The 19,654-nt window shown below is 44.6% G+C and overlaps 1 protein-coding gene and 1 non-coding gene across 6 annotated transcripts in view; both read left to right on the top strand.

Moving 5' to 3' along the window:
* The window catches only part of LOC135549266 (transcription factor 12-like), a 97,471-nt gene extending 78,017 nt beyond the window's left edge, over positions 1-19,454 (top strand). For 4 of the 5 annotated variants that reach the window (XM_064979299.1, XM_064979295.1, XM_064979291.1 and 1 more), the window contains 8 exons: positions 6,021-6,126; positions 9,257-9,333; positions 12,165-12,350; positions 15,230-15,359; positions 15,510-15,675; positions 15,840-16,075; positions 16,171-16,327; positions 16,465-19,454. In XM_064979299.1, coding sequence (XP_064835371.1) covers positions 6,021-6,126; positions 9,257-9,333; positions 12,165-12,350; positions 15,230-15,359; positions 15,510-15,675; positions 15,840-16,075; positions 16,171-16,316 — 1,047 coding nt within the window. In that variant the 3' untranslated portion in view covers positions 16,317-16,327; positions 16,465-19,454. Of the gene's footprint in view, positions 1-6,020; positions 6,127-9,256; positions 9,334-10,800; positions 10,873-12,164; positions 12,351-15,229; positions 15,360-15,509; positions 15,676-15,839; positions 16,076-16,170; positions 16,328-16,464 lie in introns of all 5 variants that reach the window. The other variant, XM_064979310.1, reaches the window with a different exon arrangement.
* LOC135551700 (small nucleolar RNA SNORD35) lies at positions 6,299-6,381 on the top strand. Its single transcript, XR_010457355.1, has one exon. It is a non-coding gene; the product is annotated as a small nucleolar RNA SNORD35 (small nucleolar RNA).
* Positions 19,455-19,654: the final 200 nt, after the last annotated feature.

Genomic DNA, 19,654 nt, shown 5'->3' with positions numbered 1-19,654 from the left:
GTTTGAATAATCCAGCCTTGGTATTTGTTCCATTTTTGATCATGTTTGACAGACAGTAACTCATAAACCTGTGCTACTGAGGATGAATATGTCCTCTTGGTTTCAACAGCCACAGAACCTCACAGAGAGCTCTTCTGTCCCTCCTCTTACTGATTATTTCTCATTTGAATAACTCCCAGGACTCATCTGTAACCCGGCCTAATATACACTACATGACCAAAGGTATGTGGACACCTGCTTGTTGAACATCTCATTCTAAAATTATGGGCATTAATATGAAGTTGGTCCCCCCTTTGCTGCTATAACAGCCTCCACTCTTCTGGGAAGGCTTTCCACTAGATGTTGGAACATTCCTGCGGTGACTTGCTTCTATTCAGCCACAAGAGCATTAGTGAGGTTGGGTGTTCCAATTCATCCCAAAGGTGTTAGATGGGGTTGAGTTCAGGGCTCTGTGTAGGCCAGTTAAGTTCTTCCACACCAATCTCGACAAACCATTTCTGTATGGACCTCGCTTTGTGCACAGGGGCATTGTCATGCTGAAACAGGAAAGGGCCTTCGTCAAACTGTTGCCACAAAGTTGGAAGCATAGAATTGTCTAGTATGTCATTGTATGCTGTAGCGTTAAGATTTCCCATCACTGGAACTAAGGGGCCTAGCCCAAACCATGAAAAACAACCCCAGACCATTATTCCTCCTCCACCAAACTTTGCAGTTGGCACTATGCATTGGGGCAGGTAGCATATTCCTAGCATCCTCCAAACCCAGATTAGTCTGTTGGACTGCCAGATGGTGAAGCGTGATTCATCACTCCAGAGAACGTGTTTCCCTGCTCCAGAGTCCAATGGCGGCAAGCTTTACATCACTCCAGCCGACACTTGGCATTGTGCATGGTGATTTTAGGCTTGTGTGCTGCTGCTCGTCCATGGAAACCCATTTCATAAAGCTCCTGACAAGCAGTTCTTGTGTTGACGTTGCTTCCAGAGGCAATTTGGAACTCTGTAGTGAGTGTTGCAGCCAAGGACAGACTATTTTTTACGTGCATCACTCTTCAGCTGTCCCATTCCGTGAGCTTGTGTGGCCTAGCATTTCACAGCTGAGCCATTGTTGCTTCCAGACGTTTCCACTTCACAATAACAGCACTGGGGCAGTTTTTGCAGGGCAGACATTTTACAAACTGACTTGTTGGAATGGTGGCATCCTATGACTGTGCCACATTGAAAGTCACTGAGCTCATCAGTATTTTATTTATTTTATCTTTATTTAACAAGGCATGTCAGTTAAGAACAAATTCTTATTTACAATGATGGCCTAGTGGGTTAACTGCCTTGTTCAGGGGCAGATTTGTACCTTGTCAGCTCAGGGATTCGATCCAGCAACTTTTCGGTTACTGGCCCAACGATCTAACCACTAGGCTACCTGCCACCCCAAGGGCATTCAAATCAAATCAAATTTTATTTGTCACATACACATGGTTAGCAGTTGTTAATGCGAGTGTAGCGAAAAGCTTGTGCTTCTAGTTCCGACAATGAAGTAATAACCAACAAGTAATCTAACTAACAATTCCAAAACTACTGTCTTATACACACAAGTGTAGGGGGATAAGGAATATGTACATAAAGATATATGAATGAGTGATGGTACAGAGCGGCATAGGCAAGATACGGTAGATGATATAGAGTACAGTATATACGTATACATATGAGATGAATAATGTAGGGTATGTAAACATATTAGGTAGCATTGTTTAAAGTGGCTAGTGATATATTTTACATAATTTCCCATCAATTCCCATTATTAAAGTGGCTGGAGTTGAGTCAGTGTGTTGGCAGCAGCCACTCAATGTTAGTGGTGGCTGTTTAACAGTCTGATGGCCTTGAGATAGAAGCTGTTTTTCAGTCTCTCGGTCCCAGCTTTGATGCACCTGTACTGACCTCGCCTTCTGGATGATAGCGGGGTGAACAGGCAGTGGCTCGGGTGGTTGTTGTCCTTGATGATCTTTATGGCCTTCCTGTAACATCGGGTGGTGTAGGTGTCCTGGAGGGCAGGTAGTTTGCCCCCGGTGATGCGTTGTGCAGACCTCACTACCCTCTGGGGAGCCTTACGGTTGTGGGCGGAGCAGTTGCCGTACCAGGCGGTGATACAGCCCGCCAGGATGCTCTCGATTGTGCATCTGTAGAAGTTTGTGATTGCTTTTGGTGACAAGCCGAATTTCTTCAGCCTCCTGAGGTTGAAGAGGCGCTGCTGCGCCTTCTTCACGATGCTGTCTGTGTGGGTGGACCAATTCAGTTTGTCTGTGATGTGTATGCCGAGGAACTTAAAACTTACTACCCTCTCCACTACTGTTCCATCGATGTGGATAGGAGGGTGTTCCCTCTGCTGTTTCCTGAAGTCCACAATCATCTCCTTAGTTTTGTTGACGTTGAGTGTGAGGTTATTTTCCTGACACCACACTCCGAGGGCCCTCACCTCCTCCCTGTAGGCCGTCTCGTCGTTGTTGGTAATCAAGCCTACCACTGTTGTGTCGTCCGCAAACTTGATGATTGAGTTGGAGGCGTGCGTGGCCACGCAGTCGTGGGTGAACAGGGAGTACAGGAGAGGGCTCAGAACGCACCCTTGTGGGGCCCCAGTGTTGAGGATCAGCGGGGTGGAGATGTTGTTGCCTACCCTCACCACCTGGGGCGGCCCGTCAGGAAGTCCAGTACCCAGTTGCACATGGCGGGGTAGAGACCCAGGGTCTCGAGCTTGATGACGAGCTTGGAGGGTACTATGGTGTTAAATGCTGAGCTGTAGTCGAACAGCATTCTCACATAGGTATTCCTCTTGTCCAGATGGGTTAGGGCAGTGTGCAGTGTGGTTGAGATTGCATCGTCTGTGGACCTATTTGGACGGTAAGCAAATTGGAGTGGGTCTAGGGTGTCAGGTAGGGTGGAGGTGATATGGTCCTTGACTAGTCTCTCAAAGCACTTCATGATGACGGAAGTGAGTGCTACGGGGCGGTAGTCGTTTAGCTCAGTTACCTTAGCTTTCTTGGGAACAGGAACAATGGTGGCCCTCTTGAAGCATGTGGGAACAGCAGACTGGGATAGGGATTGATTGAATATGTCTGTAAACACACCAGCCAGCTGGTCTGCGCATGCTCTGAGGGCGCGGCTGGGGATGCCGTCTGGGCCTGCAGCCTTGCGAGGGTTAACACATTTAAATGTTTTACTCACCTCGGCTGCAGTGAAGGAGAGGCCGCATGTTTTGGTTGCAGGCCGTGTCAGTGGCACTGTATTGTCCTCAAAGCAGGCAAAAAAGTTATTTAATCTGCCTAGGAGCAAGACGGGGATGGTTTTCTTTTTGTAATCCGTGATTGACTGTAGACCCTGCCACATACCTCTTGTGTCTGAGCTGTTGAATTGAGATTCTACTTTGTCTCTATACTGACGCTTAGCTTGTTTGATTGCCTTGCGGAGGTAATAGCTGCACTGTTTGTATTCGGTCATGTTTCCAGTCACCTTGCCCTGATTAAAAGCAGTGGTTTGCGCTTTCAGTTTCACGCGAATGCTGCCATCAATCCACTGTTTCTGGTTTGGGAATGTTTTAATCGTTGCTATGGGAACGACATCTTCAACGCACGTTCTAATGAACTCGCACACCGAATCAGCGTATTCGGCAATGTTGTTGTCGGACGCAATACGAAACATATCCCAGTCCACATTCTACTGCCAATGTTTGTCTTTGGAGTTTGCATGGCTGTGTGCTCGATTTTATACACCTGTCAGCAATGGGTGTGGCTGAAATAGCCAAAGCCACTAATTTGAAGGGGAGTCGACATCATTTTGACTATAAAGTGTATCTTACCTCAGAGAAATGAAACCGACAATAGCTTTTATTCCTAGTAAAAAGTGAGAGAAGTAGGATGTGTAAAAGCGTTATGGGTTTACATTTGGGATGTGCTATGGCTCAGTGGTGCGCACCCGAAAGAGAAAAGTGTGTATGATAATCACAAATTAAGTATTTTTGTATTCGCAGACTCAATTCTATTAGCATGACAAAGCTGCAGTGAAATGGACACGGTTGGGCTGGGGTGAGACGAGGGGGTGGGGAGGCCAGGGGGAGTGAAGGGGGTTCCTAACTGCTGTGGCTCAACTCTGCGGGCCGCCCTTTGTGGGCCTTTTGTTCTCCGGCCTTTTAAACGGGCCATGCTTATTGGCCCCCCGCTGCCCGGGGGAGCGTGACCGATGAGGAGGCGGAGCCTCATTTGTTGTTGGTAAAATGAGTCGTGTTGCAGTTTGAATACAGCAGAAGTAGCCCGGGACCAGAAGAATGGCCCGTTGTATATTGCAGGGTCAGGAGTCACGGCTATAGACGGCCTGCTTTAGAAAGAGAAGAGATATTGGCTAATTCGTTTCGAGTCCCATTGATTTGAGACATACACTTGTGATCACAGTTGATGGTCATTACTTCTCAACAGGATTGAGTGTCTCAGGGTAAAGATACTGAACAGTGACAAATCCTTTTGACTGAGAAATGTGATTTAAAAGAATAGAGAAGAAGAAGCATGTGTAAATCCCCACAGGGAAAAACATCTCTTTTGGTACACGGAGTGACATGCAATAGCCAAACCACTTGGATTTTCAAAAGTTGATTGAAACACAAAAGCTTGGTGATCAAGCTTAAAAGAGAAGATTATTAATAACGGCATTCCATTGTGTTTACTGAAGTTAAACGGTTTCCTATGAGTAGGATGTGATGTTTACTTGGAGGACTGAGAAATCCTTCTGGATCTACTGCCTCTGCTAATTAATGGGAATCAAACTTCTAATACCCTGGTTTACTAGGAGACACTTTCCATTATGGCACAAACTATCCTCTTAAAGGGAACAAATCAGGGATGTGTTGTCAGCTTTAATCCAGTATTTCTCTAAACAAATGAAATCCCCGTGAAAGTTTTAAAGATATAATCTGTATGCTTCAGAATCACATCATCCTCTCTCTCTCTTTCTCGCTCTCTCTTTCTCTCTCTTGCTCTCTCTCATGATAGTCATGTCACCCTAAAACCTCATTGACCCAAGCTTTACATTCCCCACAAACACAGTGGAAGGTCTGTACATGCTACGGTATGGTAACAGAGCTCTTCTGCCATTGAGGAGACATTGTTTTTTATAGTCCATACAAGACACCTCAACTGGTACGATCTGAGTGTATACTAATCTTCCACTTTTAGTGGTTCTCTCCCTTCACTGGGGCTCAGTTCAGGGCGTGGTCTAGCATGGAGAGGTGCGGTAGTGCAGCTCATTCAGGATAACCCCCTCCGCTCTATCACTATTGGGGGATTAATGCTGGCCTTTGTATCTCTCCCTGTCTATGGCTGGGCATTCCCTCTCTCGTCACCTCCCTTATCTAGCACTCCACCCTGGGTTTATACTGGAGTTATATAGCACCATGTTAGAAAGATATTAATGGGATTTAGGGCAGATTTTAGTCCACTTTAGCTTTAAAGGATTTCAACCACTTTGTTCCTGTTTCCCCCCCAAAGTAAAGACGTTGACTTTCTCCTCTAATAGTGTATCAGCCATATTACTGTAGATAGAGTATTTGTGTGATATTATCTATGTTGAAGCTAGTGGGGGAGATCTAAGTAAAACAACACTAATCAGAGTTGGAGGAGGGCACCTGACTGGTCAGAGCCTTCAGGTGTCGCAGTGAATATGGTTTGCGGTACCCTTTTTTTTTTTTGCTTTCACTGAAGCCACTGCTCACCGTTAAAGGCCCATATGTATGCTCTGAACATTTTTATGAGCTCCCTGGTTGGAAAATCCCCAGAATTGATGAGTCAATTTCGGCCGTGCTCCGGCAGAAAGATGGTGACACAGGCTATAAAAAGTATGGGGAAACGATAGGTTGTGATTTTAAAGAGCTGCACATTCTGCCTTATTGACAGATCTCTCTCTTTCTCCCTCCTTCTGTCATCCCCCTCACTCTTTTCCCCTTCGTTCCTCTCCCTCTTCCCCCCTCTCTCTCCCCTCTCTCTACAGATTTACTCACCTGACCACACCAGCAGTAGTTTTCCATCCAACCCCTCCACCCCTGTAGGATCTCCGTCGCCCCTGACTGGCACAGCAGGTGCTGCCGCCTCAGCAGGTACAGTGGTGACCACCGGCGCCCCCTCTGGAAGGGCAGGTAGAACATCAGTCTGCACTCTGATCTACTGCACTATAGCAATATACCAGCCTAAACGAGTGCCTAAACCAATGCCATGGAGAGATGTTGGTTATTGCTTCCTCAGAGCATTCACACTGCTTCCTCCATACACTGCAAGTGATGTTTATCTCACAATGGTTTTCAGAGTCTCTGATTTTGACGACATTGCCTCATGGCGACAGATGATGCAGTTTACCCCAGACAACCCCTAGCTACATAGTGATAAGGAGTCAGCTCTCTTCAGTTGCTGAAGGGGCCCAAGAGACTATCTTAGAGTTTGACATCCTCTCCTCTCAGTCACTGCATTCATTCTACCAGATAATTCAGATAATCAGTTTCCATAAGTAGCAGAGCAATGTGGAGGGGACATTTAATAATTGTGAGAGATACTGGCAGAGGAGAGAGAGAGAGGGGAGGGAGAGAGAGCGAGAGAGAGAGAGAGAGAGAGAGAGAGAGAGAGAGAGAGAGAGAGGGAAAGCCCAGCGTGCTGTTTTAGAGGGCAGTTGTGCCGTGTGTGGTGATGTAGTGGCGACAGCTGTCTCCACGTATGCCCCCCTCGTCCTCAGCTGTTGCTCTGGTCTGTGGACAGCTGTTCTCCCCATGGACCGACCGGCCTGCAAAGGGCCTCATTTTTCTGCCCGAGGAGCGACAGTGACTCAGCTGATGAGGAGGATTATATTGGCTTCACACAGAGGGATGCCGACCCCTCACGCACCCTCTTCACACCTCAGCCAGCCAGGCCTCAGGGCAGCATGCCCTACTTGGGAGGACAGGGATAGAATGCCAACAACCATTTAGATTTTATCAGTGAAGTTCCTGTCACCTGGAGATTGTGAAGCAGGTACAGTGGTTATTTGGGTGTGGATTGTTTTGTTATACAAATAATGATACAACATGATACCAAGGGCACCAACTTTTGTTACAATGTGAAACAGAGTTTCTCTTTACAATCATAATCCTCAGTGAATCTACAGTTTCTGTTCAATTTACAAATGCAAAACAAATACTCCACATCCATGACTTTCCATATGAATAAACTTCTGCCTTTGTCCAAAACCCTTCCCAAAAGTCAATTTCCAAATCTGTTGCCATTAGTTCAATAGAACGCCTCCATAAAAATGAAATGTAATGTAGCTTAAAAGGGCAACTGGGATGATTGAAAATGAATTTCTTGTTTCATGTTTTGCGATTTAATATCCATTTATTTGTTTGAAGTTTGTTAATTAGAATAGGGGGCATTACAGAGGTCAGTTTGGGGCATGATTTGGCATGATGTTCAGATTAACCACAAATTGCTCCATCTGTTCATTAGGATTAGCTACTTTCATAACCTAACCAGGCAGGGACAGATATACACCCTGGTGCTGCTCAACTCAACTCTGGCTGGTGTGTTCAATTAGCCCTCTCCTCCTCCTCCTCTCCTCCACGTGGGGACCAGAGGCCCAGGGAGGCTTAGTTATGAGTACTTCCTGTTTGGTTAACGCCAGGGAAACGCTGAGGTTGAGCAGAAAGGCTCCCTCATTTCCTGTTCCAAAGTTACTTTAAATAGCCTCTTAATTAAAGCCGGGCTTTTCCAGGACCTTTGTGTGAAGAGACTTTCTCTCAGAAGACGACTAATGCTTAGTTTACACTTCTGACAATGAATCGATGGAAACAGTTCCCCCGGGTCAAGTGGATATGTAATCCTAGTGTTTGTCAGAAACAAACTAACATTAGCTAGCGATCTCCCAGTTCCCGATCTTTCTCTCTCAAATACTGAAATACCATTTTAGAGGAGAACAGGGAGAAAATGGGGCCTGCTGTTGGTTTTGACAACCAGCCTAAATGAGAGAATGAGAGGTAAGCTAAACAATGTCTCCATCTGTAGAGTATGCTACAGTACGTGGGCTGGGTGTTGGTCTGCTGCCACAGTAATGGAGACCAGGCGGTATAGTGAGGGCCCATAGCTGGGGCTGGCCCACTAACACAGCCCAGTATAAATAACCTGGGAGGTTTCCTCATTGTCACAATCGATTAAGGAGACTTGAACTGTTCTCATGTGCACACAACAGGCTTGGTGTAATGCATTACCTCCTGGTGCACTGTTGTTTGTTAGTTGGAATATTTCAGACAACATTGGCTAAGATAAAGAGACAAATAAAAATATATTTTTTTGCATTGGATACCTCAATTTGATACGCAGATTATTTTAGTTTCACCCTAATCAAATTGAGTTGATTTGTTTTGTATGTGCCATTGCACATTTCATGTACTGATTATAACCATTCCCACACATTGTGATCCCCTCTGCTTAATGTACAATTCAAATGTGCTCTAGAGATCACCCAGTCTGGGACAGAATGGAATTCCTTAATTAGATGTTTCCACCATTTGTTTGGACTATTGCCATCTCTTGGTTGTCTCCAGAATCTCAGAATGGAAAGTTAATTCAGGTCAAGTCTCGGAGTCTGTCTTGGCCTGCGTGTTTTGGCAAGCCACGGAGCTGTTGGACTGTTACACTATACCTCAGCTTGGCATGTGATTGGTCAGAGGATATTTGTGTCGTGACCCCTGGAAGCCAATCACATCGGGCTTAGATCAGCGGACAAGAGGAGCACCCACGAGTGCAGCCTTGCTAGAGCCTTCTGGAACTTTCTGGCTCATTGGATGGAGTAAGGGAGTCCTTTTGACGTGGAAGAATCACTCTGTCGGTGGAAGACAGCCTCGGTCCCAGCCGGGCCTCTTATCACTGTTCACTTTGTTCCCTGGGCTATTACCTCATTAATGAGCGGATGTACATGTAGGCCATGTCCCAGTGTGCTGGTGTATGTTGGGGCCTTCCACCCACGGACCTGGCTCATGTTGCAGGATGCAGCCCAGTCACCAGGAAATGATGCAGCTGAGCCCCAATGCTGAAAATACCTCTCACAGCATAACAACAAGAGACCAGACAGGATGTGGATGTGCTGTGTGTCAGTCAGCCCCTGTAGAGTGGAGCAGGATGCAGGTCTCTAATCATTGGCCATGTTGGGATGTCTGAATCAGCCATGTCAGGTGTTTAACTGTGGCTCTCCTGCTCTGTCTCTCTCAGGTACCAACCAATGGTCGCGTGGTGCAGCCGGACAGAGCCCCTCCTCCCCCAACTATGAGAACTCCCTGCACTCACTGGTAAGTCCCCCTGCCCCCCCCCCCCTCTTCCCTTCCCCCACACCCTGAGCACTTTTTAATGGACAAGCACACAGTAGATGGGTTCTCTCACGTAGGGCAGGGTAGCATTACATGAAGATTCTGGGTTGGGGGGGGGGGGGTGTTGCTGAACAATAACCGTCCCTTGGGGCGTGTCTCCTGCCATCTGTCCCCTACTCCGTGGGCCAGGGTGGGGTTGGGGGTCTGGTGTTATGGGGGCTGGGGAACCTGGCAGCTGTTGCATTGACTGAACCACCACTGCTCCAGGATTCCAGCTCTAGTTGCCTGCGGACCAGAAACACAACTTGGGATCCGTTTTCACCCCACGCCGCCTGACGCCCACATCACACATTCACACCATCGGCTGTGGGGATAAATATTTACCCACTATATTTGAATGCCATCTACAATGGGATTTTTGTGAAGCGACCAAATCAGTGTGAACGACGAATGTGTGGGAGGGATGGGACCTCATGGTGGGAGGAGAGGACGAGTGGTCAGGGGTTATTATCTACACAGGACCACAGTTTTGATGCTGCCTGACACAATGATTAGTTACCATATGTCTGTCTCTGTCTGACTCTGCTTTTTCTCTGTCTTTCTATCTCAGTCTACACTATCTCTGTCCTTTTATCTCAGTCTACACCAGGGGTTCCCAAACTCCAGCATTGGGGAACATCCCGCGCACCCCCCTGCATACGCGCGTGCATGCCATGTCTAATTCTATGTGCACAAGCACTGTTCACACCCTCTTGTTGGTGGAAATACGTTTTAAACCTACAATGTTATTTCCTGCAATTCATCACATTTTCTAATGGGGTGCAGAGAAAATTTTGCAGTTTTAAAGCAAATTGTCTTGCAATTCTATACATTTTACCATGTCTAATGTGTATTTGTGTGATATTTGAGTGACTCGAACAAAAAAAACTAGCTAAGGAACATTATCTGACATGGGCTAGTTGATCTGGACATTTCTGACAAGTTACAAAAAGCTCTCTAAGGTACGCAATGACTGACATGACAAAAGAAATACTGATGGTGCACTACCCAATTTCGACATTTCAAGAGTAAGTTGAAAACCAGACAGAGTTCCCCAAAAGTTTGGGAGCCACTGGTCTATACTATCTCTGTCCTTCTATCTCAGTCTACACAATCTCCGTCCTTCTATCTCAGTCTACACTTTCTCCGTCCTTCTATCTCAGTCTACACTTTCTCCGTCCTTCTATCTGTCTACACAATCTCCCTCCCTCTATCTCAGTCTACACTTTCTCCGTCCTTCTATCTCAGTCTACACTTTCTCCGTCCTTCTATCTCAGTCTACACTTTCTCCGCCCTTCTATCTCAGTCGACACAATCTCTGTCCCTCTATCTCAGTCGACACTTTCTCTGGCTCTTCCACTACTGTTTATTTGTGCTCACATGCTTTCCTGTTCTATCTGATTTTGGCAGAAAACTCGAGTCCATCAGCAGCTTCATGAGCATCTCCAGGATGCCATGTCATTCTTAAAGGATGTATGCGAGGTACTCCTGTCCTTTAGATGGAGACTTTACCCATCAGTGTTTGGCACCTTTTCACATCCTTAGTTGTTATTCTTTCTTTCACCAGCTTGGCCACCGTTCCGTTCCATTTAATTGGAGTTTCAAATGTTTTGTTGCCACGCTTTTTATTGTTGTTTATTATTTCTATTTTGACATTTCAGCTTACAGTAATCAGCTTAGGAGCATAAGATGCTTTAATACCAAATGAATAGTCATGGTGCTCCAAATGAGTGGTGTGCCAGCCCGTTTATCAGTTTCTATAGATACAAATGAGTGGTGTGCCAGCCCGTTTATCAGTTTCTATAGATACAAATGAGTGGTGTGCCAGCCCGTTTATCAGTTTCTATAGATACAAATGAGTGGTGTGCCAGCCCGTTTATCAGTTTCTATAGATACAAATGGGTGGTGTGCCAGCCCGTTTATCAGTTTCTATAGATACAAATGGGTGGTGTGCCAGCCCGTTTATCAGTTTCTATAGATACAAATGAGTGGTGTGCCAGCCCGTTTATCAGTTTCTATAGATACAAATGGGTGGTGTGCCAGCCAGTTTATCAGTTTCTATAGATACAAATGGGTGGTGTGCCAGCCCGTTTATCAGTTTCTATAGATACAAATGGGTGGTGTGCCAGCCCGTTTATCAGTTTCTATAGATACAAATGGGTGGTGTGCCAGCCCGTTTATCAGTTTCTATAGATACAAATGGGTGGTGTGCCAGCCCGTTTATCAGTTTCTATAGATACAAATGGGTGGTGTGCCAGCCCGTTTATCAGTTTCTATAGATACAAATGGGTGGTGTGCCAGCCCGTTTATCAGTTTCTATAGATACAAATGGGTGGTGTGCCAGCCCGTTTATCAGTTTCTATAGATACAAATGGGTGGTGTGCCAGCCCGTTTATCAGTTTCTATAGATACAAATGGGTGGTGTGCCAGCCCGTTTATCAGTTTCTATAGATACAAATGGGTGGTGTGCCAGCCCGTTTATCAGTTTCTATAGATACAAATGGGTGGTGTGCCAGCCCGTTTATCAGTTTCTATAGATACAAATGGGTGGTGTGCCAGCCCGTTTATCAGTTTCTATAGATACAAATGAGGATGCTTGTCTTCATCTGTTTTTCAGTGTCTTTCTTTTATGCTTTTATTATCCCTGTGGTGTTTTTTCACTCCAAGATCACGCCATAAGATCACAATGTCCTCCATTTTTTTGTCCTAATGTGTTTATAGTAAACTGCTCTGTCCTCTCTCTCCCCTCCCCTCTTCTCTCTCGGTCCTCCCAGTCTCGGATGGAGGATCGCCTGGACAGACTGGATGATGCCATCCTCGTCCTGCGGAACCATGCCGTGGGCTCCACCACCAGTCTGCCCAGCGACATACACAGCCTGCTGGGACAGAATGGGCCAATTGCAACCCTCGGAGCAAACTTCCCTGCCGCCGGATTGGTTGCTAGTCGGACAGCAGCAATGGTATGAATTAACTTTGCAGAAGAAAAATATCTTGAGTGTTTTAGATGTTAAGGATATTATGTTTCATGTTTTTTGCAACTTAAGAATTGACTTTGAATACTTAAAAGAAAGTCTGTTTTTTCGACTGAGGAGAGGCATATGTGCTTTTGCGTTGCGTTTCTCCAAATAGGCTAATAAACAAGCCTTGGCCACCTGTTCAGAATGAGTCTACAGCCATGTGCAAAAACGCTGCCTTTTTCCACAGAGAGCAGTTTAATTTAAACTCACATACTTTCCATATGTGTAATGGTTGGCCTGAAGGCTTCGTATACAGGTTTGAATGAGGAAACCAGGCAAAATGGAGTGATGTTCTGCTTTGGTCTGGAAAGTGTTTGTCAGTTGCACTCCTATGAGGTGGCTCCTGGGGAATGAGGGGATGCAAGTCTCGGTGCAGAGCATAATGTGTTTGCCCATCCTCCATCTGAACTATTTCATATCGGAGAGGAGAGGGATTTGAGCACATCTGTAGTGGAAGTTTCAACAGAGGGAGACAGTTCTACACTAATCCCTAGGTGATGGGAAATAATTTAGGCCATATTTTTCCTGAATTTTCTGAATCAGTCTTGGCGTATGTGGGTGGAGGGTTGGATTAAGATCCTCTTGGATTAAACTTCCTTTTCTAAGAAAATGGATGGAGGCATTCAGGGGATGTGATGGAGGAGGGGAGGATGCCGAGGACTGAAACATGCTCAACATTTCCTTACCTCATCATTTACTGTCCAGTCCCAGCTCCTCACAGGAACCTGTCCCCCTACCACTGGCTGATTAGTAAACATTCTTGCTGTGGAGTAGCATCTGTGAGACTAGTCCTTGCATTACTCACATGGTAATCGGGCCAACAAACCCACAAGAAAATTGGGAGGCATTTGATCCCTGGCCTGTGGTAACAATCATATCCAATTTTCAAGTGGACCAGGTTTGGATGTGTTCTGTGTTTCTGCCGTACTACTTCTCCCCTGACTGTTATTGGAGTTGGTGCTCCTGTATCTGTACTGCCAAAACTAAAACCAGTGCCATTTTACAGACAAGTTTACAGCCTTTCACAGCCTTCACAGCATGCAAGCTTGGAGCCTGTGTCCCTTTTGCCCAGAATAATTTAAATACAGGGACTAGTATTTCTGGTTTGTTACTCTCTGTAGAAGGAAGAAAATGTCCCAGCGCACCATGTGTTTTCAGTCATGGCCATTTTGATATCGGTGTTGTGGTCCTTGGAACTCTCAGGATAGTATTTACTGGTCTGTGACTAAAAATGATTTTTTAGTGGTTCTCCCATGGTGAGGTTCAGTTTGGTGTGCTCGTTACAGAGTGTTGAGGGACTATAGTGATGATGTTGGTGAGCTGTGAGACTAAAAGAGGACTGGCTGTGTCTGCATGAACACAGAGCCTCCTCTGTGGTAGAGAGAGAGGGTCCCCTCAGACTGCTGCTCAGACAGAGCTCAGCCACCTCAGCATGGCACAGCCACAGCCGTTTACTCAGGACAGCCCTTTTCACTCGTTCACTGCCTCTTTTTAACCAACTCAACAAATCTGAATGGTAGGAAGCGCGCGCCTGAGGCCAGTCTCCACCCAAATAGAGGTCCTCAGCTGTATGGTAATCAGACCCAGCAAGGAAAATGGCAGCGTTCTTCCCTCGACAGCACCCCCGCGCCCCTCCTCCTCCGCCAGACAAAGACTTGTTTGGACACCTGTTGAGAGCGCTGCAGAGATTAGCGTAGTGAGGAGGAGGGGGGGGGGGAGGGGGGTTAGGGGCAGCGGGGTTAACAGAGGCCAACAGTGACTTGGGATCACATTCCATAAGAAAAATGGAAGATACACCCCCCCGCCCCTGTACTGGTTTCCTCTCCTCCTCCCCTAGTTCCCAGAAGAGAACCAAATAGCTGAGTGGGGAACATGTGGTAAACTTCAGCGAGCACAGCGATGGTGATGCAGCATGGTGGGAGGAACCTGTTTCACAAGCAATATGGAGGGAAAATAAGGAAATAGTCTGCCTTTGGAGTGGGTTTTGCCTTATATTGCTTCCAAATAGATCAGAGATAGATATATCTAGAATAGGAAGAAGAACCCTCGGAACATAATGACCGTGGCTAACCCAAGAGAGAAAAGCAATCAGAAAGAAAAGAGAGAAGGGGATAGGTTTACCATCACATCACTGCATTCGTTATTATGAAGAGATTATACAGCAATACAAATGTATGTTTGTGTTTCCCTTATCCTGAATATGAATTATGCATTTTGTTATGGTGAAGTACAGCACCAAAGCACCCCCCAGTGTCAGAACTGAGGGACTTGGGAACCATCATTAGTTCTCAGAAACGGACTCCTGTACTGCAGCTCCACCTGTATATCCTGCTTTTAATTTGAGGAACTATGATTGTTTAGCTCACCAGAAAGGTCAGGCATTGTGTTCAATTTGTCATGACAAGTGTTTAGAAAAACCTGTTGTAAAAATGCATGTTTGGCTTGGATTTCACAAGTGTTTTCAATGGACAGTTTTCAACCAAGGTTCTCATCATCGGCTTGTAGACTACAAAATCTCCCTCAAAGCTCTGAGCCAGGCTCTGGGAGGTTGTTATTTCTTTTTTGAACAGACAGCAACAGCATTCCACTTGTGAAGGTCAGTCTAAAGTGAAGTTGAACAACAAAGTTCTCTTTCTATCTCTCTCTGCTTTTCAAGTGTGAGATATCTGAGTCATAAAAGCATTCTCTCTGGTTGAATAGACATCGTTCCTTCCTTTCCAGGCTCATTCAGACCAGAACCCTTCCCTACAGCTGAACATGTACTGTCTCTCTCTCTCTTGGTCTGTCTCCCTGTCTTTCTCTCTCTCTCTGTGTTCTGACAGGGTGGTTCTCACCGGGATGAGGCTGGCAGTTTGATCAACAGTCACGTAGGGCCGCCCAGCGTGGGCTCCATGTCCAACATGTCCAGCATGTCCACCGCTGAACTCAACCACCAAGTGGAAACCTTCAGAGGTGTGACATGACACACTCCCAACTTCACCCATGACCATCCCATCTCTACACTACACAACGAAAAGAACTACATGTGAAATGTCTGTTGGCTGTAAATGATCGGAGATTCTATTTGAACTGACTCTTTACCTTTATGTCTGTGTGTTGCAGGTCTGGCTGCAGGTCTGGCTGGTCAGGTGGCTGCAGCCCTGGAGCTGAAGGTAGAGAACCAGGACAGAGACGACATGCATGATGGCCACTCCTCCGACGACCTCGGCTCTGGAGACGAAAGCGACAAGAGAGACATCAAGACTCCCAGAGGAGGCACAAGGACAAGGTAAATGAACCTAATAACCACAAACATGAATCTTTCTGACCTTCTGTCTAAAACATTCAGTTTTAGAATGTCCCTAAATCTCCCTGGAGTCCAATCATGTGAATAGCCAAAAACAATCAGCCTCAGTCTTAATGTTGCACCTCTGGGCCTCTCTCCCTCTGCAGCAGCATCAATGAGGATGATGACAACCTGAACCCAGAGCAGAAGGCTGAGCGGGAGCGCGAGAGGAGGATGGCCAACAACGCCCGCGAACGCCTGAGGGTGCGAGACATCAATGAGGCTTTCAAGGAGCTGGGCCGCATGGTTCAGCTGCACCTGAAGAGCGAGAAGCCCCAGACCAAGCTGCTCATCCTGCACCAGGCTGTGGCAGTCATACTGAGCCTGGAGCAACAAGTCAGAGGTCAGCATTCCTACACTCTCACATGTAACACACAAGAGTTATAACACCGCTTATGAAGAGTAATGACACACGTTAATCTGTTTCTATACACGCAGAGCGGAATCTGAACCCCAAAGCAGCCTGCCTTAAGAGGAGGGAAGAGGAGAAGGTGTCTGGCCATGGGATCTCTGGGGACCAGCAAGCCCACCATGGGGTCCACCCCGGCCTCACCGACACATCCAACCCCATGGGCCGACTCTGAGGAGCACACAGGTACAGTAGTACATCTCCATGGAGCACCATCCACACACTCTCACTCTGTCAGTAATAGCTGTGATGAGATACTACATTACTTACTTTATGAAACATCATATTTTGTGATGGAGTTATTCCTGTTTTTGCCCCTTCAGATCAACATGATCCAGATCAATTCTGTAAGATAGAGATGGTGCCCTTGCTTCCTAATGGCAGACAGGACTCACAGTTTGTGACACAAATTGGAGGCGACAGACCACTTGAAGCTAAACCCCAGACTAACGCAATCCTTAGATTGAAGAAAAGCCCAGTGTCCAGGTCCCTGTGATGACATCCAACATATTTCTGCCCACGAGAAAACTTCAGCACATATCACTGTCTGCAAGCAGCGTGTCGCATCTGAACAATCAGAGACTGTCGCGATCTACTCCACCCTCCCATGTGGAAGTTTGCCTTGTGCCTAAACTGAATTGACGAATGCATTGTAACAGCAATTATGTTTATTTGTTTTGTATTATGTTTTCTATTTATTATGTTACTGAGCTGTAAAGTCTATGTCTAAAGGGAAAGTTATGAATATGCTTTAAGAAGCCTGTGGCTTTTCAGTTGATCTACAGTTTGCCAGTGTCACTAGTATGGCCCAGCCCTTCTCCCTCGCCAGTCTCGGGCACCTGAGCTAAGATTAAGATACTCAGGCTCCTGAGAAAGATACAAATTAATATATTTGGCAATTTAAAGTGATCTTTAGGGCCCAACTAAAAATCATTTGGCGGTATTGAGTACTAAAAGACTTAAGCATCCCATTTAGAAAAAGAACATATATTATTTATATTTTATTCATGCCGCAATGAACAGCATGTTTAAACCAAAACAACCTGCTCATGTGTCCGTTTGGTATAGCTCAGTCTTCATGTTACTGACATAATTAGAGGAAGAGGAGTTGACATAAGTGGTGGGTATGAGCCCAGCTAAATAGTGTTCCACACATACACTAGCCTGAACACTATAAACTCTGTGTCACAGGTGACAGAAGAATGGCAAACTCTAGTTTTCCTGAAAGGTCAACTAAAGACTTATAAGGTGTTTATTATCAGGAGTGAGCAGTTCAAATACAGAAAGCAAACCATTTACAAACCTTAGCATTCCCTGCATATTTCTTAGTGTCTTAACTAAAGGAAAAGGGACTTCACTGCCTTTTCATTCCTTTGCCATATAGTGTTAAATGTAAACAATGACATATTTCTGATATTGCAGTTTGCTTTCTGTTATTACAGTATGGTCTCTGGTTAGTTGAACAGCCGTGGTCATGCTCTTTGTAATAGCCTAGCACTGTCTTATCAAAGATTGCTTAGTGAAAAAGTAGAATCAAAACGACGACCACAATATCACCTGGCCTGAATTAAATTTTCACATAACTTTTTTTCTGTTAAAAATAACTAAAGAAAAAAAAAGTAAAAAAAAAACATTATTCAAAGTTATCAAAAGTTATATGTTTATTTGTAATTGTATACAAATCATTTCTCTAGGCTTCATAGTAAAGCATATGATGTCAAGCGTGAAATAGCAGAGAGGAGTTCTAAGTTATTTAGAATGGCTTTGTTTTGATCCAAGCAGTGAAGTTACTGGTGAAGGAAAGGGAAGGGGGAGCTTTAAGAGTTCACATGCTGTTAAACATCACAAACAGCTGGTCCTTCAGATAGGTATAGTACAATGATGAACAAACGCAGTTTTGAGCAGATTTTTTTTTTATGTTTCAGGATGAAGAACAATGGTCACCACTTACATTTTTATCTGTGCGCATGCTTTACTTTCTTTAAAAAAAGTATTTTGGTCTTAACTCCTGGTTTTTATTCCATTTGTTTCCTTGTATACTGTCTTCCATTATTATCCACCTTTAAAACAAGGCTGCCACATCCAGAGCCTATTCTGTTAAAATAAAGTCATAGAACGAAGGATGCCATTGAGAACCACTCCAAGGAGTTTATACATTTTTTGGGGGGGTTTACAATCATTTTCTTATTGTGATAAATTTGGAAACGTATTGTTGTATTTTCTCTGACTGTATGTGGCCTTGTTCATCATTTCAGTATTCATGAGCTTGTATTCATGTTACTGGCAGACTCTGATTGAGGTTAAAATGTATGTCACTGCCTGCTCTGTCATTTCCCCCGTAATTTTAGAATGTTCTGCTGTCTGTCTCTTTGCTCCTATGTTAGACTTTTCTGTATTCCCAGCTGATTTTTTTCCTCGTATAATATATGAAAAAATAACAAAAATAAGATTTAAAAAAACAAACATTTGGCTTATTTTTCACTGTAGTTATTAGTATTTTATACAATAATATTGTAAGAACATTTCTTGAATTCTAAATTTTACTCTTTCTAGATTTTTTAAATCGAAAGTTTTGAGTAAAAAGTTTCTTACTTTATTTTACTATATTAGATAGTAAAATGTATGGTTATTTACCATAACCTGACCATTATTATCTGAAACATACAAATAGCATCCTAAAACATAGTAGGATTGTAGCTGGCAGTCTAGTACATTGAGGTATTGTACAAGCTCAAATGTTATGACGGTGTGCTCTCCATCTTGATCTTCAGTCTCCATTGTTGGTGGATAAAAGATATGTACTTGTGTCCAAAAAGTCTAGGTATTGTTGATGCACATCAAAAACTAGCAGCAAGAAATCTAACTATCTGTCTCTGTAACAGAAAACACAGCATGTAAATAACATTTATGTAGCAATAAATGTGCCATCTTTTTTAACACAATTGTGGATATATTTCCTTCTTTGGACGTCATCTTTATTTTCTGTTTCTCCACCTTTCATTTTCCAGTTATTTACATTCAATTTAGAATTTTGTGATTGTTTTATGAAATGATGTGCTGGTGGCGCATTTGGTTGAGCTCAATACAAGTACAGTCCCATGATGTGTTCACTCAAGTGAGCTACTGACTCAACAACCCTTCCCTGGTTTTCCCCCTCAGAAGACTTTTCTACAGTGGATCTTAGCCAAATGAGGAACTCTGTGCAAGAGTGTGTTTTATAGTATGTTACTAATTTTTAAAACAATATCAGTGGACCATTGTAGTCTGTATGGAATATATGTTTCTATTTTTAATAAAGTGTGATAGCAGCATATATTTAGTCTCTTTTTTCTAAAGGCTGTTTTCTTTTTGAAATTAATTTTATGCTCACTTACAGAATAACTTTGAGGGGGTACTTTTGTATTGAATATTAAGGCATCACAGAAGAATAGACAACACATTTTGTCAAATTCAGCTGCTGTGTGTGTCGTTTACACGTATGAAATACAATAAAAATGTCACACTTGTCATTCA

Source organism: Oncorhynchus masou, chromosome 1 (genome assembly GCF_036934945.1).
Source record: "Oncorhynchus masou masou isolate Uvic2021 chromosome 1, UVic_Omas_1.1, whole genome shotgun sequence".
In the NCBI taxonomy this organism is placed as follows: Eukaryota; Metazoa; Chordata; class Actinopteri; order Salmoniformes; family Salmonidae; genus Oncorhynchus; species Oncorhynchus masou.
Note: the sequence above shows the minus strand (reverse complement) of the source record. Positions and strands in the feature narration are given on the sequence as shown.